The 23,327-nt window shown below is 43.4% G+C and overlaps 1 protein-coding gene across 1 annotated transcript in view; it reads right to left on the bottom strand.

The window, feature by feature from the left end:
- Positions 1–23,327, bottom strand: part of LOC124035890 (diacylglycerol kinase zeta-like) — a 72,805-nt gene that overhangs the window by 8,959 nt on the left and 40,519 nt on the right. The window contains 12 exon segments of the mRNA XM_046349713.1: positions 1,474–1,573; positions 1,727–1,763; positions 2,206–2,326; positions 2,941–2,990; positions 4,127–4,161; positions 10,737–10,793; positions 12,125–12,201; positions 12,203–12,238; positions 14,567–14,668; positions 18,461–18,658; positions 18,936–18,976; positions 21,578–21,647. Coding sequence (XP_046205669.1) covers positions 1,474–1,573; positions 1,727–1,763; positions 2,206–2,326; positions 2,941–2,990; positions 4,127–4,161; positions 10,737–10,793; positions 12,125–12,201; positions 12,203–12,238; positions 14,567–14,668; positions 18,461–18,658; positions 18,936–18,976; positions 21,578–21,647 — 924 coding nt within the window.

Below are 23,327 nucleotides of genomic sequence, written 5' to 3'. Positions count from 1 at the left end.
AGGAACACCTACGTGAGAATGCTATTCATTGACTAGAGCTCAGCGTTCAACTCCATAGTGCCCTCAAAGCTCATCAATAAGCTAAGGACCCTGGGACTAAACACCTCCCTCTACAACTGGATCCTGGACTTCCTGACGGGTCGCCCCCAGGTGGTAAGGGTAGGTAACAACACATCTGCCATGCTGATCCTCAACACAGGGGCCCCTCAAGGGTGTGTGCTCAGTCCCCTTCTGTACTCCCTGTTCACTCATGACTGCATGGCCAGGTATGACTCCAACACCATCTTTAAGTTTGCCGATGACAAAACAGTGGTAGGCCTGATCACCGAGAACAACGAGACGGCCTATAGGGAGGAGGTCAGAGACCTGGCTGTGTGGTGTCAGGACAACAACCTCTCCCTCAACGTGATCAAGACAAAGGAGATGATTGTGGACTGTAGGAAAAAGAGGACCGAGCACACCCCCTTTCTCATCGACTGGGATGCAGGTTGTGAGTTTCAAGTTCCTTGGTGTTCATATCACCAACAAACTAAAATGGTCCAAGCACACAAGACAATCGTGAAGAGGGCACAACAAAACCTATTCGCCCTCAGGAGACTGAAAGGATTTGGCATGGGTCCTCAGATCCTCAAAAGGTTCTACAGCTGCACCATCGAGAGTATCCTGACCGGTTGCATCACTGCCTGGTATGGCAACTGCTCGGCCTCCGACCGCAAGGCACTACGAGGGTAGTGCGTACGGCCCAGTACATCACTGGGGCCAAGATTCCTGCCATCCAGGACCTCTACACCAGGCGGTGCCTGAGGAAGGCCCTAAAAATTGTCAAAGACTCCAGCCACTCTAGTCATAGACTGTTCTCTCAGCTACCACACGGCAAGCGGTAGCTGAGCACCAAGTCTCGGTCCAAGAGGCTTCTAAACAGCGTCAACCACCAAGCCATAAGACTCCTGAACATCTAATCAAATGGCTACCCAGACTATTTGCATTGCCCCCCTTTACACCACTGTAACTCTCTGTTATCATATATGCAGCCACTTTAATAACTCTACCTACAGTACATGTACATATTACCTCCACTAACCGGTGCCCCCGCCCATTGACTCTGTACCAGTACCCCCTGTGTATAGTCTCGCTATTGTTATTTTACTGCTGCTCTTTAATTACTTGTTACTTTTATTTTGAATTCTTACTCATATTTTTTTTTAAAAATCTGCATTGTTAGTTAGGAGGTCGTAAGTAAGCATGTGGTAAAATGTGATTTGATTTGAAGAGCAATTAACGTTAAGTGCCTTTCTCAAGGGCACAACTGCATATTTTTCACCTAGTCGTTCGGGGATTCGAACCAGCGACATTTCGGACCCAATGCTCTTAACCGCTAGGCTACCTGCCGCCCCATATAAAACACTTCTCAGGGGTAGCCTATGCATCAACTAAAGAGTAAAGCAATGAGGGAAGAGGGAGCGTTGCTCTCACCTGTAAGTCTGTCTTCATGAGGGAGGCCCCTGCCTCTACCAGGTAGTGACAGATAGTCCTCTGACACAGTGACGCTGCTTTGTGCAACACTGTCTCCCCACTGCGACAGAGAGAGAGACAGAGAGATAAAGAAAGAGATAGGGAGAAAGAGGGGGGATCCAATGAGTGTAACTTTCTATTTTAAACTTTAACTAGATACATCACACAGACTGTGTGTAAAATGAGCATTTCAAAATCCATGTCTTAAACTTACTTTTCCTTTTCTGTAACATCCAGGATATCTGTGGGTGCTGTTTTTTGGTAGGGGGCAGGGAAAAAGAGACATTTCAAAGCATGTCCCTAAACCAATTACAACGCTCCAAGATACTACTTTTATAGAATAGTAAAAAGCTGGTGTAGGAGGACTGACAGAAAACATATCCTTTTCAAATATTGGAATGTATCATTCGTTGTTGAGCAAGAAAGACGACAACAAGAGTACACAGAGTGAGATGTACCAGCGCTGTGCGCATGACCCTCAAATATATGGCGTTCCACACCTGGGACATAATTCTACTATCACAAAAAACATAGAGCATACTGTGCTGGGTTAACTTCTGATCCATAGTTCATATTTGAGGGTCACAGACTCAATTTGGGAAATCCCACAGAATTATTCAGTATTGTGAGGGGGGGGGTGTCCTACCTACAGACTTAAATAGAGCACATAAATGTATATTGCCTCGTCCCTACCATTGTCCAGGATGTATTTGACAGTCTCCTTGCTACCAGTGTCCACAGCATAGTGGAGCAGGGTGCATCCTGAGGGGTCCTGCACTGACAGGTCAGCTCCCAGTTTGTGCAGCTCCTTCAGCTGGGAGAAGAGGGCACATTGTTATGACTGGAGGCGTGGGGAAAGTGACTGCATGTCCAGAGGAATGGGGGAATAGACTGAATTTTCATTTCATTGCCGACCAAAGAAATGCTTACCCTGAGGTAACATCACGAGTGATCATCATTCCCTTGTTGAATGTATCAATTAGTGAGCCTACATTCATTATACAGTATGTACCAATCAATAGTTTGGACACACCTATTAGTAGTTTGTTTTTTCTTAAATTTTTACATTGTAGAATAACAGTGAAGACATCCAAACTATGAAATAACACGTGGAATCATGTGGTACCTAAAAAAAAGTTTTCAACAAATCAAAATATATTTTCTATTTGAGATTCTTCAAAGTAGCCACCCTTTGCCTTGATGACAGCTTTGCACACTCTTGACATTCACTCAACCAGCATCACTTTTTTGGGTACTACATGATTCCATATGTGTTATTTAATAGTTTTGATGTCTTCACTATTATTCTACAATGTAGAAAATAATACAAATAAATAAAAACCCTTGAATGAGTAGGTGTGTCCAAACTTTTGACTGGTACTGTATATGCAGTGTGCATATCCAATGGCCACTGTGGCTCCCACTCACCTTCAGATGGTCTTTGCGCTTCACACATTCAATCAACACTTCCGGTGATACTGTAAGGTGGTATAAGACATGAGAGGAGGCTGTAGATTCAGTAGTCATAACAATATCAGACCATAATACATGACAGTGTCCTTTGGGGAAAGATCTGAGCAGTGTGCCAGTGTTCATGAATAGCTCTAAATGGGGCACTTGTTTGTTTTGGTTTTAGTACTATATGTACTATATGACTTATGTAAGACTGACGTTCTTGGGAAAGGAACCTCAAACTGAATTGATGAGCAAAAACATTGTCAATCTATTTACTCAGCTAACATGGACAGTAACGAGAGCAAGATGCATGTTGCTGCCTTCAGTAGAGGGACAGTATTTAAACACTGGATCATGAAATGTTTTAAATTAACACGGATAATCACATTCGCGCCTGTTGAGTTCTTGGGTTCAGTCTCAATATGGCAAATCCTTGTTGAAAGCACCAAATTGCCCTTTGTAGATTATTTACCCTAATCCACCCATCTGCATGTTTTCCGTCGAGGCAGGAAAACAGTCGGCTCAAAATTCCCCACAGCATTCTCACAAATCTCAGTTAGCCAGCTCTGCAAGTCAAACAGTTGCTACCACGACGTCTGCGTCTGAAGATACAGTATGCTCTAGAATCCTGCTGTCAGAGCTGAACAACCATAATTAGAATGGGGCTGCTACTGGAAATGTCGTTTTTTGTCCTTTAGAAAACAACTCGAGAGATGCCAAGTCAGGTCTCGAGAATATATTCTGACTGGGCTCACGCCAGAATCTTTGTGAGGGATGGACTTGAATGCTAATGTGTTTCCTGTGAATTTTAATAATCCTTCACCGCAGCACTCTAGTTCAAATGCTGTGAAATGCATATCTTAAGTGCTAATAAAAAAAAATGGGGGGGTGGTAAAACCCTTCGCATGATGGCAGGTGAACTTCCGGGGGTTTGTTTAAGCAGGGCCACAAAGGCTAAGACATTTTTAGCCACCTCTTGAATCCAGCTCTTATCGTTCGACATTATTCATAGTGAAACATCATTCTGACAGGAATTAGCTGGCGGTGGATTTTAGTTTGTTAAACCTTGATTGTGGGCACCGATTTACCCACATCCACCAAGTTAACGGCGTCAATTTATAATCACCTAGTGCAACAATTCAACGTGTGTTTGTTTTACCTTTGTCTGTATTGCACAGTGTATTCTTCTCCGACCTGGGGGAGATAGAGAGCAAGACACGATTAACGCAATACAAAACACACAGTTCACAAAACAAAATGCTTGTAAAGCCCACCTCTCTACACCCCTTGGTTTTTCATAGCAAACATCCATGATAGGAAAAAAAACCTAAAACAAACCAAATCCCCAAAACAAAATGTCCCAAAAAAAAAGACTTGCTTCGGTTGCATGGTTTTGGTTCAGATGGGAGGTGGTGTGGTTAATTAGACAGTCCCCTGATTTGCTCTGTTTTTCCAGGCGTCCCTTGCCTGCCAACTAGCCCAAGGTAAAATACTCTAATACGTGTGTTTGCAGCCAAAAGAGCTCCCCCCTCCCTCTCCTCCATTCTGATTCACACACACACACACACACACACACACACACACACACACACACACACACACACACACACACACACACACACACACACACACACACACACACACACACACACACACACACACACACACACACACACACACACACACACACACACACACACACACACACACACAGCCATGTCAGTAGGGCAGTGTGAGTGGACAGAGAGTCAGCTCTTGGGCCTCCCTGCTGTCACTCCAGGTTATGTTACTGTCTGATCCTGGCTGGGCTGTCTGTTTGCCAGAAGCTAAATCCCCCCCACACACTAATCCACTGAGAACTGACACAAGGCTAACATCAAAACGCACACAGGCAGGAACAGTGAAGCTGAGACTGACCGTCCGAGGAGCAGGCCCTGTACTGACCAGGACGAATGATCCTACTGATTGGTCAACCCCACCTCTCTCAGGCTGGCCTTAAGACTGGCTCTTCATCTTTGTTATTAGCACAGAGCAGAAGGCGTAAACAATAATGGGTATGAAAGGTGTGAATATATAAAGAACATTAGAGGGTCAGAGACCATTGTATTAATTGAGAATTTAAAAAACCCTGCTTGAATAGATACTATAACGATCATCTACCAAATCAAAGCAAACTTTAATTTGTCACACGCACCCGAATAAAACATGTGTAGACCTTACTGTGAAATGCTTACTTGCAAGCCCCTTAAACAACAGTGCAGTTCAGGAAACAACAATAACAAAGCTATATACAGGGGGTACCGGTACCGAGTCAATGTGCGGAGGTACAAGTTAGTTGAGGTAATTTGTAGGTAGGGGTGAAGTGACTATGCACAGATAATAAACAGCAAGTAGCAGCAGTGTAAAAAGGAAATGGGGGAGGGGTGGGGGTGGGGGGGGTCAATTTAAATAATCCGGTGGCCATTTGATCAATTGTTCAGCAGTCTTATGGCTTGGGGGTAGAAGCTGTTAAGGAGCCTTTAGGTCCAAGACTTGGTAGACTGCGGTAGCAGAGAAAATAGTCTATAACGTGGGTGACTGGAGTCTTTGACAATTCTTTGGGCTTTCCTCTGACACCGCCTAGTATATAGGTCCTGGATGGCAGGAAGCTTGGCCCCAGTGATGTACTGGGCCGTACACACTACCCTCTGTAGCACCTTACGGTCAAATGCCGAGCAGTTGCCATACCAAGTGTTGATGCAACCGGTCAGGATGCTCTCGATGTTGTAGCTGTAGAACGTTTTGAGGATCTGGGGACCCATGCCAAATCTTTTCAGTCTACTGAGGGAGAAAAGGTGTTTTTGTGCCATCTTCACGACTGTCATGTGTGTTTGGACACCAAGGAACTTGAAACTCTCGACCCGCTCCACTACAGCCCCGTCGATGTTCATGGGGGCCTGTTCGGCCTGCCTTTTCCCGTAGTCCATGATCAGCTCCTTTGTCTTACTCACATTGAAAGAGAGGTTGTTGTCCTTGCATCACACTGCCAGGTCTCTGAAGGCCATCTCATCGTTGTCAGTGATCAGGCCTACCACTGTTGTGTCGTCGGCAAACTTACTGATGGTGTTGGAGTCATGTTTGGCCACGCAGTCGTGGGTGAACAGGGAGTACAGGAGGGGACTAAGCACACACCCCTGGGGGGCCCCAGTATTGAGGATCAGCGTAGCAGACGTGTTGTTGCCTACCCTTACCATCTGGGGGCAGCCCGTCAGGAAGTCCAAGATCCAGTTGCAGAGGGAGATGTTAAGTCCCAGGGTCCTTAGCTAAGTGAACGGGTTTTGTGATTACTATGGTGCTGATCGCTGAGCTGTAGTCAATGACCAGCATTCTCGCATAGGTTTTCCTTTTGTCCAGGTGGGAAAGGGCAGTGTGGAGTGCGATTGAGATTGCATCATCTGTGGATCTGTTGCGGCGGTATGCGAATTGGAGTGGGTCTAGGGTATTCGGGAGGATGCTGTTGATGTGAGCCATGACCAGCCTTTCAAAGCACTTCTTAGCTACCGACGTGAGTGCTACGGGGCGGTAATCATTTAGGCAGGCTACCTTCACTTCCTTGGGCACGGGGACTATGGTACTCTGCTTGAAACATGTAGGTATTACAGACTCGTTCGGGGAGAGGTTGAAAATGTCAATTAAGACACTTGCCAGTTGGTCTGTGAATGCTTTGAGTACACGTCCTGGTAATCTGTCTGGCCCCGCAGCTTTGTGAATGTTGATCTGTTTAAAGGTCTTACTCACATTGGCTACCGAGAGCGTTATCCCACAGTCATCCAGAACAGCTGGTGCTCTCATGCATGCTTCAGTGTTGTTTGCCTCGAAGCGAGCATAAAAGGCATTTAGCTTGAATGGTAGGCTCGCGTCACTGGTCAGCTTGTGGGTTTCCTTTTGTAGTCCATAATAGTTTTCAAGTCCTGCCACCTCCGACGAGCATCAGAGCCGGTGTAGTAGGATTCAATCTTAATCCTGTATTGACGCTTTGCTTGTTTGATGGTTCGTCTGAGAGCATAGGGGGATTTTTTGTAAGCGTCCAGATTAGTGCCCCGATTCTTGAAAGCGGCAGCTCTAGCCTTTAGATCGATGTGGATGTTGCCTGTAATCCATGGCTTCTGGTTGGGATATGTACGTACGGTCACTGTGGGGACGACATCATTTATGCACTTATTGATGAAGCCGATGACTGAGGTGGTATACTCCTCAATGCCATTTGATGAATCCCGGAACATATTCCAGTCTGTGCTAGCAAAACAGTCCTGTAGCGTAGCATCCGCGTCATCTGACCACTTCCATACTGCACGAGTCACTGGTACTACCTGCTTTAGTGTTTGCTTGTAAGCAGGAATCAGGAGGATAGAATTATGGTCAGATTTGCCAAATGGAGGATTAATGGCTAAGCAAGCATTTAGTAAAAGAGTACGAGATTTGGGTGAATAAACAAAGCATTATTACAATGTTACTAGAATCTTACAAAACAACCCATCTTAATTTTCAGGTGGATCACTGCTGGAATTTTACTTGTTTGGGAAAATGTTAGTGAATTAGAAGGAAAATCTTCATCAGACAGAGTAGACTCTTTTAGAAAGGGTTTAATCGTGGGCTCTCTAATCCTGTTCCTGTAGAGCTACCCTCGTGTAGGTTTTCGCCCCAACCCCAGTTTTAACTTACCTGATTCATCTGATCAACCAGCTAATTATTAGACTCAGATGCGTTAGATTAGCAAAAACCTATAGGACAGTAGCTCTCCAGGAACAAAGTTGGAGAGCCCTGGTCTAATCTATTGGAAACCTTGGACTCACCTGGACTTGAAAAATAATACAATTAGACACAACAGAGCAGATGCTTGCTGTGCAAAGCAACACATTGTGATCATGGTAAATCAGAGGAGAAAAGAATCCCTGTAACAAGTCTTTCCCCAAGGTCTGGGAGTCCTATATGTCTGTGGGTTACTAATGTGCCTGCTTTCCCCTGTTAGAGGTAATTAACCACACAGAGCCCACAGTCTCTCTCATCCGCCCAGGAGTCTCCCACAATTACCCAGTCTGTCTCCATCCACTCCTCACTACAAGTCTCACTCCCAAGATAAATCTTTGATCAAAAGAAGGTTGAGCGTCTTGTTAGAGTTGCATATTTAAAACTCTTGACAAAAGGAGGCTGGCTTCCTGTTAGCTGTTACCAGCATACGTCATTGGTCGGGCTGGGAATTTTCCCCCATCACTAGTTATTGGGCTGTTTGACTGTGGAGGAGGCAGACGCCAGCCAGCAAAAGTGGTAGATATGGGTCCAGTGTTCATAAGCTCAGGGGATCATAAGCTCACCATGAAGGGAAGAGCTACTGTTCCAAATTCGATGAAAGCGAGAGTGCCAGTCATGTGGTATTTACATGTAGGCCACGTATTGTCTGTGATACAGTTGCTGAAACAGGTAACATGTGCGAAAGATATATCTTAAGAGGAAAGTGTACTTGGATTAGGTAAAACCACACAGTTTCACCCACACTTCATGCAAACGTTATGAGTATTCCAGTCTTACGTTATATCAAACTGCATTATCAGTTCCTTTACAGTGCCTGTGACAAACAAAACACTGAGGTTAAAAAAAAAGAATATATGTTGGTCTGGAAACAAGAGAAGCAGAACACAATCAATAGCAGGCAAAGTATATGTTCAAGCCTTGGGCCCCTGGCAGCAATTTCCATTGAGAGTGGGAACAAAATATGCAGCTAAGATGTTGGGCAACATCAAGCCCCAAACCACTGGCCTAGCCTCTGTCGCTAATGGATTGTCAGTGTGAGGGAGATCCAGAGCAGATTACACACAGTTTACTGGAATATCTGGCTCACCTCATAATTATAGTGGAGCCCAGCCTCCACAGTCCAGACACATACATCACCACCAACCTGACAGTTATTCGCCAATCACAGGGAGAAGGACTTCAGAAGCTTTTATGTGTGCTCTTCCACAGTACAACTAATGCCTAGGCATTAGCTCTGGGAATAAACATGACTCTTCAGGTCTCAGTGCAAGGTTACTCATTATATGATCTCACCCCCCCCCCCCAACGACCCCAGCAGTTCAACTGATCCGCGTCATAGAATCAAGGTTGCCTGCATGACTATAGACCATGTTAATCAATTGAGCTAAAGACAAAGCAACAGGATTGACCTTAAAAGGACACAAGCCGCAAGATTTACTGCTGTTGAACGGTCAAATTCAAATGAATTATTCTGTTCCAAGCCAACTGGCAGGGCAGAAAAACAGACTCCAAATTGTGGCTTTAAACGGGGATCATGTTTTCTTATTAGGAAGTGAAAAGCAAGCCATAAGCTGATAACAATTTGTCACCTCGGAGATTGTTAATGCAAACAGTCTGTACATTCCTGTGTAAGTGAGAAAAGACTGCCGGTCTCAGAATGAGGTATAATAGGCAATTAGAGGACCTAGTGGTTCGGTTCAGCACATAGAGCTTTCGAAACGCAAACACTGAGTCAACAATGGTATGGGGATGCCATCTTTTCTTACCATCGTTAATTTAGCAGTTTCAGGATGTTTTGATGCATGCTGGACTGTGCGCTCCGGTGTACCAGAGCTCCCTACAGTATTTATTGAATGGTAAAAACAAGGTTTCCGTCAAAATCAACACGATTGCATCTTCTGTTGCCTCCTTCTACGGTCCATGCAGCCAAAACACACTCTACAAATAACAACCTCCTTTTCTAGGAGGAACTTGCATTACGCTCAGTTGAGCACTATCATTACAAAATACAGTGAATACAGAACAGAAATGTGACAGCTTATAACGCCACCTCAGTCGATGTTACATGCTCATTTAAACGGATTTGTTGAACATAACATCAGAAGAAAAGCTGACAGTGATTTGCTTTGTATCAAGGCTCAAATACCCTCTCTTTTAAGACTAGCTGATAACTGACTAATTACCCATTCGATATAAAACCAAAGCCCTTGCTAGCATCCTAAGCATTTTACCCGGACATCAAGAAACAAAAAAAGCTCTACATCTCAAATGAATTATGGCATTGGAAATAATTATAATTGCACGACAGGGAAGCATAACACAGGAAAATATCTGGCAAGGAAAAGCTACAAAATACATTAATCAGTCTGTTTGGCAGATCACTGAAGTGACAAGCAAAACTTAATATTCTGGGCAATTTCATGCGGCTCCTGTTTGGAGTGGCTTTGTGGTGCTGCACACATGACAGCGTTCAGAAGATGTAACTTCTCATTAGTCATCTCAGTGGACATGGAGAGGATCCATCATGCAAATCTGCCTCCAGACGAGACTCAATCAACAGTGAATTAGCATCGCTGAAAAACACGAGTGGCAAACCAATGACAGATAATTCATTGTAAAATCTAAATGGGAGGATGTGCCTGTTCTAAGGCAGAGTCTCTCTCTCTCTCTCTCTCTCTCTCTCTGCCATCCCCACATTGTAAGGACAATGGTATCCAGTTTTTAAAAAATCCTTCAGAAATTCAGTTTCAAAGATGTGATTCTCTCTCTTCACTGGGATAGTAGTGGACAACATGACATGTCTGGCACATTGCATTTGACGTCTGTGATATTGTATCGACTCCAGACCACGGTTCTAGTAATCAGAAACGTTGCTAAGTAAATGCATTCTTGTGTGACAGAGTGTGCTACGGGCAGAATCGAGAAAGTGACTTGGTGAAGAGAAAGAAAGTGAATGTGGTGAAAGGGGGCTTTGATCTCACCTCGATGTTGGGTTGAAATCAGCTGCAGTAGTGTTAGACCGATGGATACATCCTGCCCTTTAAGACAACATAAAAAAAAATAATGGATGGACCAAAAAAACTAAACAGATGAGCACAGAAATGATAAATGTGTATACAGGCAAGATAAACAATAAAAACAGAAACAACTGGAAAGCCTCTCCAACCAAATCCTCATTTCGAGAATGTGTTATCGGCATTGAGATGGTACGGTCAAGTTTTTAAGTTCATCAGCTGCAAATGTTTTTTTGAAAATACGAGTTGTGGTATGCAAAACTTACAGCAAGTGCACTTTCACTCAAAGTAATAGTAGGGCTTCACCCTTTAGTTTAATTTTCCAATATTACCTTCATTGTGCCATGGCAAAATGGGATCCAGTGCCTGTATTGTATGAAGTGACGAGCGACCATGGAGCCTCACGGTCCCTGCTGTTGGCGTGGCCACAATATCAAAGAGCAGCCTAATGTCTATATATTTCATGGCAGATTCAAGGGCGAGTCTGTGGCGGATGCTGTTATACACTCTGCCATTTTCCCTCCTTCTCTCTGGCCCCAATATAGGGAGGTAATATAAACAAAGCACGATCAGCACTAAAAACAAGTCCTACAAACCATTCTCAGTTCATAAACATTTAAGAATGGATGACATTATGAAAGCAAAAACTGTTTGTTTTCATGTGCTTGCCAATGAAAAAAAACAGCATTTCACTGCTTGTCATCTCTGTTTCACGAGGCTCACGGAGGTGAACCATAACACTTTTCTGAAATGATGGACCGTGACAAATACGTACAACTCCACTGTGAAGAGTGCATTTCCTTGCAAAAAAATGGAATGGTACAGTATGGCGCTTTATTGACCCAGTGACACCGCAGAATACGCCATGGAACAAATCCTGGCCTAAGTAGATTTGTACACCTGCATGGAACCATACTCTAACAGTGTCACAGACAAGACCCTTTTCTAACGTCCGACCCCTTCCTATTCAGTCCAGGCGAGCGTGACAGGAAAGGGAATGGAGGCTACACCAGTTCTGTCCGATAATGAGGGTTGGCTAAATCTCCACCCAGCCTCATTTTACTCCTGAGCATATCACACCCTGCTAGGGATATGGCCATGGCTTAAAACAGCCCGGCACTGCCGGACCTGCACTCAGTGGAAGTTAAACACGGTGTTTAGAGCCCTCTTACAATGGCATAGTGGGAAGCTAGTATGGCTAGCTGCATTGTTTGAAGTTCTATGTTAAGTAGCTTCAAAGATAGAAGTGTGTTACAAGAACAAAAATCAAAGCTGTAATGTGTGATTTGGGAGATTGGCGGCTGCCTCTGTTGGGGGGGGGGGCACCACCCCTGCGTTTTAGTCTCTCTTCTCACCTGGTGAGTGCAGGCTTACTGGACCTGAGGGAGTTGCTGTGTGCCAGTGCCTCCACCACCGAGCTGTCGCTGGATATTCGCTTCCTCTGGGTGGTCTTCTGGAGCTCCGTGATCCTGTGAGAGAGAAGGGGAAGAGAGAAATAGAGAGAGAGAAATAGAGAGAAAAGAGGGAGAGATACAGCATGCATAAGAAATAAGAAACGACGAGGTCCGAGATGGCCTAGAAGGACATCACACATTGGATACACTATGGAACGTCAGAGTAGTTAGACCACCGTTTCAATTCCCGCTGGGTCCTGAAGCGCGGTAAACATTTAAGCCTTTTCTTGTTATAATATTAAAGCTAGGGTACATCAGAGGTGGGCACCGTATATATAACAATAAAGTGTGTTTATATTGCTGGGGGATCTAGTGCAAATACACAACAACAACAAAAATAAGGTACACGCTGTATAGATGAACCCATTGTGGAAGATTGAAACCAGAACATTCCCACCTTTGGGAGCAGAGTGAATAAGCAAAAGAGAGCGCTTGTGTATATGAGACAGAATTATAGAATGATGGGGTCTAAAGAACAAATAAGACGGTTCGAGATACTGTGGAAGATAAGATTTCTCCTAATGGTAGAAAGTTGCAGTTAATGAAGACACTAACATGCAATATAAATGTTCCTGTCATCCAGCGCCCAACAGTACTTGCTTTGAAGCTTATTTTCCCCCACTAAGGTCAAAAGAGTGTTAAAATGATAAAATGGAGTTAAATTGTTAATGCAACCAATAATGGCTTGGTTCTAGTAGGATTGAACGTCTTATATTCCATTCTAACTGAAGAGCTGCAACAAAAGAGCAGAAGTGGGGCGCGGATCATTACTTCAATCACTTGGGGTCCTGTTGTGGAGAGCAATGATCCGAAATACGCTGTGGTGCCTGGGTCTGTCTGTCTACCACCAACCTGCTCCACCTCTCCCACATTCATCACATTAATCTGTCTGACTACCAACCAGGACCAGAGGAACAAAGAGCAGACACCCAGCATACAGGGAAAAGTGTCTGCAATGCTAAAAGAACATGCAAAAGCTGTTCAAATTTTTATGGGTCAAATATTTCGGAATATAGGAGTAGGGATGCTGTTCAGATCAATTGGGGGAAAGTCAGAAACTCACTAAAATAGTGATGCTTTTGCAGGGGGAAAAGTTGATTGGCAGGACTTGAACCAGGGATGTGCAGAGCCTAGAAAATGTAGAGATTCTCAGGAGTGAACAGTCTGCACTTGTGTGCAGAGATGTGCACAGCTGCATACACATTACATTGTCTGTTCAAATCGGATTGGGGATTTATGAAATACTGATCATATGACAAACAAAGACGATGAAAGCCTCTGACATCAAATTAATAAGACTGTTTTCCAAAAGATCTAAAGCTGACATCTTTAACTAATAAAGAAAGATGCACAGTAGGACTAGCTTGTACGTTATTTCCAGGAGCGTGGAAGTACTTAAAACAAAGCTTCCATTGTGACAGAGGAAGAGCATTGAACACAGGAAACGACAATATTATTTGAGAGCATCATGACTCGTGAATGTGTGTTGAGTCATCTAAATCGCTCTTACTATAGATCTGACCCTGACATAGACCTCATCGATCTCCCCCAAACCCTAAACCTAACCTAGGCTAACCCCATGCTCAGCCGGGCCAATTCTCCATGTCTCGCTTGGAGCTGAACCTACTCTCTGGCAAGCCTGAACCTACTCTCTGGCAAGCCTGAACCTACTCTCTGGCAAGCCTGAACCTACTCTCTGACAAGACAATAGCGTCAAATGCCAAATGGATAATCAGATTGGGAGAGATCACCTCTCACCCCCGATCTCTGTTGTGAAGTTCTATTGTGAGCATGTGTGATTTTCTCCATTTCATGACGTAAAATAGAATCTTGATTCTAAAGAAGGTGGGAGTGAAACATAAGCAGTGAGGCAGATTGGCACTGTACTCATTCCCAATCCAAAGGGAATGCAGGGTTTTTGCTCATCACTTCCCACATTCATCCTCCTCCACCCATTCCCACCCACACAATCAACTTTGCATTTTAAATCAAACCAATTGCCCTGGCAACACACACATGGCTTACAGAGGCATCTATTTTCAAATTATTCAAATGTTATATATTGAGGAAAATAAAGCAAAACAGTACACACTTTTTTGTTAAACTGCATTCTGCCGGTATAAACCTTATTTTCCATGAGCTTGAATGTGTTCCACCCACAAAGATCTTGGACTTAGTGTGTTGATCACTCTAGAGGCTTATATCAAGGACCCAGAAACCCCTGCTACATCCAAGTAAAAATACAAATATTGCATGGGCTGAGTAAACAATCTTGGGAGGACAAGGTAAGTTAAGGAGGAGGGGGAAAGGAGAGGTGAACAGGAGTGAAGGACAGATCGATACCTCTTCCTGACAGGAAAGGGGAAGCCGGAGGGAGAGAAGAAGAAGTGGGATTTCTTGTGTCTGACGGCCATGGCCTCGCTGTCCGATTGTGGGCTGGTGGGACTGATGGTAAGAGGAATGGGCACAGAGAGGAAGAGGAGTGGATGGAGGGCAGAAGGAAGGGCAGATGGGAGGAAGGAGAGAGAACAGGAACAATTCATGGATGTTTTACTTTTTTTTATATATACAGTTGAAGTCGGAAGTTTACATACACCTTAGCCAAATACATTTAAACTCAGTTTTTCACAATTCCTGACATTTAGTCCTAGTAAAAATCCTCTGTCTTAGGTCAGTTAGGATCACCACTTTATTTTAAGAAAGTGAAATGTCAGAATAATAGTAGAGAGAATTATTTATTTTAGCTTTTATTTATTTCATCACATTCCCAGTGGGTCAGAAGTACACTCCATTAGTATTTGGTAGCATTGCCTTTACATAAAATAAAAAAACTTGGGTCAAACATTTCAGGTAGCCTTCCACAAGCTTCCCACAATAAGTTGGGTGAATTTTGGCCCATTCCTCCTGACAGAGCTGGTGTAACTGAGTCTGGTTTGTAGGCCTTCTTGCTCGCACACGTTTTTTCAGTTCTGCCCACAAATTTTCTATAGGATGGCCACTCCAATATCTTGACTTTGTTGTCCTTAGGCCATTTTGCCACAACTTTGGAAGTATGCTTCAGGTCATTGTCCATTTGTTAGACCCATTTGCGACCAAGCTTTAATTTCCTGACTGATGTCTTGAGATGTTGCTTCAATATATCCACATAATTTCCCATCCTCATGATGCCATCTATTTTGTGAAGTGCACCAGTCCCTCCTGCAGCAAAGCACCCCCACAACATGATGCTGCCACCCCCGTGCTTCACGGTAGGGATGGTGTTCTTCGGCTTGCATGCCTCCCCCTTTTTCCTCCAAGCATAACGATGGTCATTATGGCCAAACCGTTCTGTGTTTGTTTCATCAGACCAGAGGACATGTCTCCAAAAAGTACGATCTTTATCCCTATGTGTTGCAAACCATAGTCTGGCTTTTTATATATATATATATATATATATATATATATATATATATATATATGTATATATGTATATATATGTATATATATGCCATTTAGCAGACGCTTTTATCCAAAGCGACTTTCATGTGTGCATACATTCTACGCCCGGGATCGTACCCTGGCATTACAAGCGCCATGCTCTACCAACTGAGCTACAGAAGGACCATTTTTCATGGCGGTTTTGGAGCAGTGGCTTCTTCCTTGCTGAGTGACCTTTCAGGTTATGTCGATATAGGACTCTCTTTCCTGTGGATATAGATGGTTTTGTACCGGTTTCCTCCAGCAAGATCCTTTGCTGTTGTTCTGGGATTGATTTGCACTTTTCGCACCAAAGTATGTTCATCTCTAGGAGACAGAATGCGTCTCCTTCCTGAGCGGTATGACAGCTGCATGGTCCCATGGTGTTTATACTTGAGTACTATTGTTTGTACAGATGAACGTGGTACCTTCAGGCATTTGGAAATTGCTCCCAAGGATGAACCAGACTTGTGAAGGTCTTGGCTGATTCCTTTTGATTTTCCCATGATGTCAAGCAAAGAGGCACTGAGCTTGAAGGTAGGCCTTGAAATACATCCACAGGTACACCTTCAATTGACTCAACTGATGTCAATTAGCTTATCAGAAGCTTCTAAAGCCATGACATCATTTTATGGAATTTCTCAAGCTGTTTAAAGGCACAGTCAACTTAGTGTATGTAAACTTCTGATCCACTGGAATTGTGATACAGTGAATTATAAGTGAAATAGTCTGTCTGTAAACAATTGTTGGAAAAATGACTTGTCATGCACAAAGTAGATGTTCTAAAAGACCGCCAAAACTATAGTTTGTTAACAAGAAATTTGTGGAGTTGTTGAGAAACTAGTTTTAATGACTCCAACCTAAGTGTATGTAAACTTCCGACTTCAACTGTACATTTAAACTGATCTCTGATTAGGGAAAGGAGGACAAAGAAGCCAGGGATCTTCAGAGCCAGTAGCAGGAAGAGTTAAGAAATGGTACAATATCAGTTCAGTAAATGAATTGGTTCTGAAAAAAAGGATGCAAATAATGTAACAGTTAGGATGTTCATCGTCTTAAAAATTCCTTTGATAATTTGATACATTGCCAAGAGACTAAGGTGGCATTCATCTGTTGCAAATTGCCTCGAACACTGTACAACTTCCAAACATCACTGTCCAGGTGTTCCAGTTCCAAGCATTGTAACTACTACTGCAGGACCTGAAAAAGACCCACAAAAAAACCCTGTCACAGCCTGTCAAGGATCTGAAATAGCCTTTTATTAGGAATTCTATTTCAAGTCCCGGCCAGCAGCATGAGAGAACATGGCAAAAATAATGTGGCCTCTGCTTTGAAAGCATCAAAAGACAGTCTGTGGAAGACGTGCCAATAGACCACAGAGGGGAAGAGAGAGGCTACAATCCTGCACGCCCTCAGATATAGTCCCACCGTGTTTACTTTGGAGGGGGAACATGTGGGCCGGGTTAGGATCTGCCTCTGCCATGTTTGAACTCCATGAACCTGTTGCCACACCTCCTCTTCATCAAAACTGCTCCTTAAATCCCTACATGGACGGGGGACAGGGGCCTGAGCGAAGGTTTAGCGAAGAGAGACTTCCAACTAAGGTGACGTTACTGTAGAACAGAACTCTACAGAAAATCCTCCACTGTACAATATGATAAGCATAAAGAGCAATACAAGTAGGTAAGCTAGACTGACAGGGAGATATGTAAAGGTTTTCAATGACTGACAGCTACTGATGTATGTTGAAAATGATTCTAGGAAATATTGATGAACGCACAGCGGGTATGAAATGACAAGCTCATCACGGCAGTTTATTCCTTCTCGTGTTCAATTGTATAACACTTTAACGCGATGGTATTACTTGGATAACTTGGTTGACTCTTTCCGTGTGCATGGCTTGAGTCATTCACAGAGGGCTACAAAATGTGCAGGGGATTTACTGTGGAAGATTACAGAAATGTCCACACCTGGCACACAGACGTCCTTCTTCTAAAATGATGAACATACAGCTAGTCGTGGAGTCGTGGAGCTGCATGCATTTTCCAAACTGTTAGCAACGTAGGGAACACTTTTGTATTGTTCAGCCATGAACAGACAATGGCCGGGGCTTCTCTCTTTGTTAAGTTGACGCGTGTACCGTAGCAAGGCTTAGAGTATTGGTATTTCAACCCTGGATCATCTCCCCTGCTGACACAGTCCTATGCTCTGAGGTGGAGCATTTCTAAAGGTCACTCTGAATTAAGGTGAGTATGGCCCTTCTACTTCCTAGGGTGATTATGGAGACAGTCCAGTGGTTAGAACTCAAATGATTCATATATTTAATGTGTGTGTGGGGGGGGGGTTAATGGGCGAGCATGGCCTCTGCATTCAACCCTACCGCCTCAGTAATAATTCAGCAGGGCAAAATCAGCATGGCCTCCGTGAGGAGTGTGCAGTTTTATTGTGTTACAGCGTTCATGTCCAGACACAGATTCAGCCCACGGTTTCTCAGCCTTTATTTTTGTGTCCTGGACCTGGGGCACTCCGGTATGATTATTACTACACTATTTCAGCCTGTCAAAACAGCACCCGCCAGAAATCACTTGAAAACAGACGGGTTCACAGTAAATTACCTGGTGTTCATTCACTGTTATAACCCCCCCTAAAGCGCATCCATAAAGCTCAACCCCCCCCCCCCCCCCACCATCAAGCTCGTGCCTCGTCCTTTATCTAGTGCTCTAAAATGATCTCCGACAGAAATTCAAATTAGAAGCTGTGAGCAGCAGCTGCTTCTATTACCTGGGTCCCGGTGAGGGGGGGAGGAGACGAGGAGGAGGACGGGAAGGCAAACTTGCTCGACGCCTCTGGGAATTCACCAGAAGAATCAACCAGATCAGGCATCCCTGGTGAGGTGCTCACCGTCTCCGTGACGACCAGCTCAGGGTCCAGGATAAATAGCTCGTCTTGGGATATCTCGGTCACATAGTTTAGGTGTTCCTGTTATGGAGAGAGAAACCAGAACTACTTATGTACAGATTGTAATGGTCACTGAAAATGTTACTTATTGTTTATTATTAGTATATTTGAGCAATTACATTTACTTTTGATGCTTAAGTATATTTAAAACTAAATACTTTTAGACTTTTACTGGGTGACTCACTTTTACTTGAGTCATTTTCTATTCAAAAAGGTATCGTTACTTTTACTCAAGTATGACAATTGGATACTTTTTCCATCACTGAATGTGTTATTATATATAATGGCACACACTCACCTGAGCACGATCAATTCTGTAAAATCGATCTGCAGTTGTGGCTAGAAGGAAAACAAGACGGGGAAAAATGAAACGTATAAAAAGTACGAGGTTTATAGAGTAAACAATATGAACATTGGCGTGTACGCACGCACACACACACACACACAGTGTTCTAATGAGGCCAGAAAGGGCTGGTAACTGTGCAGGAGCTTAATCAAAGCGTTGACCTGATTACAACCAGCTCGGAAGCGCACCATGCCTTTGCCACATGTTGTTAAATGAAGGAAAAGATGGGTAACCTGCATAATGAAAACAGAACAAGTGGGAGGATAGGGACACATAATCGGCCCAGTGACTTGGGGACATTACAAGGAGAGTCAAAGGGTTCTGGTAGTGGATGTAATTCTAGATGAGAAAAAATGACAAAAGATTTACTAACCATGTCCTTAAGCAATGACCAGTGGACAAACCCTTCTGCAAATCAAGTAAGTTATGATAAACCCATTGCCTTTTCAAAAGACGCATTCAGTTTGCAGGGTGTTAGGGGACTGTACCGATCATCTCACACTGTCGCCTGCCAACTAGTTACAAACAGATTCACAGGAGACCGGATATCATCATATGTAAATAGAATTGTATGTGCTCTTCAAAAGAAAATCAAACACACTCTTTAAAGACTCATGAGTATGGACAACACTGCATCTCAGGGTAAAAACTAAGACAAGGGAAGTAGCGTGTGGGGGAAAACCTCTTCACATGGTTGTGGTCTAGCGATCAAGTACTTTCTACAGATGGTCATCTCCCGCCAGTCAGCAGAAATTCCACTAAACTAACTGTCTCACCCCTCTCCTCTCCTCTCCATCCAGCCGCCAGCCCCGTACTGTTGGACTGTACCAGTAATTAAGCTTCACACTGCCATTCTGTCTGAGGAAGTGGAAGTGAGCTCTTCCCTAGCCCAGTGGGAGCAGACTCAAAGGAGGTTTGCTCTGGAATTAAGTCGATCTGCCAGGCTTCTTCCTCTCTACTCAAAAGATGCCAAGAAAAAGACCCCTCTGTCCTCCACAGACGCTGCAAATTCAATTTCTGCCAGCTTCACTGGGCAGAATAACCCAACTTAAATTAAAACATTTAAAAAACTATATGCTTAAGAATATCTCACAGACAAGCACATGAAGTTTGCCCAGAAGATTAGATTAGATTAAGGTTTTTAAAGGCAGGTCTGTGTACTGCATGTTTCTCAGCTTCTCCTACATATCTGGGAAGGTGTTCATTCTTCATCCTTATCAGAATGTATCAAAAGTGATGATGTGGTTCCCCCCCGTCGTACTAATTAAATAATCAGTCATATCAGAACGCAGCTGGAATTCACTTGCTATGCCTCTAATCAAGAATTAGCCATGCTGTTTTGATGAGAGAGAGAGAAAACAATTATAATTTCTCCACACGAGACCTTTACAACTGTCTTTTTTTGGACTGAGCTTTAAGATCTGGGCTGTTTATTACCAGTGAATAGAAGCTCATCTGTCCTGATTTCAATGGAGCAGCTATGGGATTTAATTGAGCTTTGAAAAGCTCGAGAACATTTTGGGCTGTAGATTCTAAATCCCTCCTTTCTCTACCAACTATCACTAGTTAGTAAGTGAATTAACTTAGTATTCAAACAATGAACGCCTTCAGAGATCAGCTATCATATCAGTCCAGTGTGAGGAGATGGAAGATTTTCAGTTTCACTGCTGGTGGAGTGACTGATGAGCAGCAAGAGTACATCATATATGTAAACTGTGTCATGTTTAGCAACGCATAGCTATTCCTAGCAATGCACATAACATGTAATTCATTATACTGCAAAATGCATTTTTTTCTCCTCATGGGATCTGTGGACTGTCAGTGGAATAAACACGATGGCTTGATAAAACTCAACAAGAAAAGTGTTGGATATACGTAAAAGGGCCATGGATTCACAAGACATGCAGAATCACTGACAATTGTTACGGTACGACAGATTATTGACAGAATGATGATAAACTGTATGCTTAAGAATATCTCACAGGCAAGCATTGAAGTCTGCCCAGAAGATTCCCTTTTCTGCTATGCAACAGAGCAGAAACATTCAAAGTAAATCAGTGACAGTATTATTGAATTGATTTCTGTATCTTTACACGAGAGCTGTTGATCTACATTAATGTTAATGTGGAGCTCGGCTAAATTGAATTGGCAGAGCCTAATTCACACGGAAACACAGCACAGCTGCGTTCAATTATGTTCTGTAGGTTGATCTACCTAGCTTCAGTTCTTCAAAACAATAACCGAAAACAAATGTTAAAATTATCCTCAAAACCTGCGTTTTGAACATTAACTCAATCTATGCTGTGCATATTTGCTTGTAATGTAAATGTGAATCTTTATCCTGCAGAAGAAATGCATTGACGCATTAAGTCTACCTTGACAAAACATGAAATTCTGTGGTGAATGAACCAAGAAAACAGTGACCTGTAAGAGACGGGAGGCTCCCACTTGCAATGATCAGATTATGTCAAGCGCTCTCTCTTATAACGCCGAAGATAGACGGGGGACTAAATAGAGGAGGCACAAGAGGAATACTTCACTATAGAAAGTGTAAGGAATCAATAGCAGCGCTCCTTATAAGAAGTGGTACTTACAGTCCAAGAAGCACCACTTCGGCGAAAGCTTCTGCGAGGAAAGGGTCTTTGATTTAGCTCCATCATCCTCCTGAGAAAGAAATGGGACCAATGAGATTAGTTCCACAACAGCCTGCTCTATAGACTAAACATAAATGAGACTGGAAGGCCTTGACTCTGTTTTGTCCAACTTACTGGTCCATTGAAAAAAAACAGAGGACTCAAATAATAAAAACCTTTTCTGCTGGATGTAGGGCAAGATTTACAGGCCCTGAGTCTTGTGTTCAGACAGGCTTTTTGAAATGAAAAGTACTTTTCTGGGCAGTGAGTTCACTGAAAGGGTCCAGCATATTAACCCCTCCCCTACTCTTTCATATAGAGTTCCATGAGTTTAAGAGGGCAGGTGTTTTCCCTCCTCAGTCACAGAATCCTTGGTCAGAAGACCAACAATTCCTTCCTTGGTCACTGTTCTGTACTTAACCCAAGCTTTTCTAAAAAAGGTACCATAGTCGAGTGACCTTATGCAATGAGATACATTGACATAATCCTCTTCAGAACTTGATCTTGAAGGTAAGTGAATGTTTAGAGGAAAATGGGCTGAGGCAAGCCACAAAAGGACTTTTGTCTATTCAATGTTCAGACTTAATGAGGCCTGTTGGAATGTGACGACAACAACAGAAGTCATTTCTAGGGCCATGCCTTGGACAGGAAAACTCCAGGCCCAAGTTGCAGTTATAGGCTAAAACTAGGGCTGAGAGTTTTTCCTAATCAGTTGAACTGTGGTCAGGAAAACCGACTACTGATTTCCCATCTAAAGGTAAACTTGACCAGTCCATCTGGAACCGGAGGACAGCAGTGTACAGAATGTTACGACACATGCACTGAGGAACTACGCTGAAAGATCATGCTTAGCATAGAGCACAAATACTGGATACCACCTACAAGAAAAACACACACCCACACAAACAAACAAAGTCAATCGTGGACACAAGGTATCCAATCTAAGGAACACCAGACTTTTCATGGTCTCGAACAGGGAACACAAAACATGCAACCACCAAACGAGACCGTATCAACTAGTCCACTAACTGGTCTAGGTTGTAGTGCTCTCTTATATTTCAGCAAAAATATTACTAACTGCAATAACATAGCCAAAGCAACCATAACTTCAGCAGTTTCTTAAACATTGGATTGCTTGCTGCGTACAAAAATCACAGGCAAACATATTCCTGATTACGATGTCTCTCATGCACACAGAAAGGGAGAGAGAGTAAACACACACAATCACAACACATGTACAAACACATCTAAAACATGCCGAGGGGCACCGAGGAACAAGGAGAAAAACTCTTCCCAGAGGGACAAATTTGGGTTGGTTTGCATAGGGGAACAGGGCCACTACAGATAGACAAGAGGGGAAAAAGGGTCTCCCGAGTTACTATTATTCAGCTATTCCCACTATGCAGAAGGTTTGGCTAAGCTGTGAATAGGGATCTAAAGGAGGGCCAGGGTAGCTGGGAGGAGTGTGTGGTTATCACCGGAGACGGCCAGTCGCAGCATCTACCCACAACCTCTCGCTCTCTGGGTAAGAGCGTGTGGTGAAATCACTTTGTAAAAGTGACATTTGAATATCGATGCCACACACCATTGACAGATTGCATAGCTTGTTTGTTTTTAAGCCAACAAGGACCTACAGGACGTGAGCAGTATATTATTTTCTTGGGAGCCAAAAAATAAGCAACGGAAGAGCTGATCAAAACACACGATTCCA

The sequence above is a fragment of the Oncorhynchus gorbuscha genome, linkage group LG05, assembly GCF_021184085.1.
Source record: "Oncorhynchus gorbuscha isolate QuinsamMale2020 ecotype Even-year linkage group LG05, OgorEven_v1.0, whole genome shotgun sequence".
Lineage (NCBI taxonomy): Eukaryota > Metazoa > Chordata > Actinopteri > Salmoniformes > Salmonidae > Oncorhynchus > Oncorhynchus gorbuscha.
The sequence above is the reverse complement of the archived record's forward strand: the minus strand, read 5'-3'. Positions and strand labels throughout refer to the sequence as shown.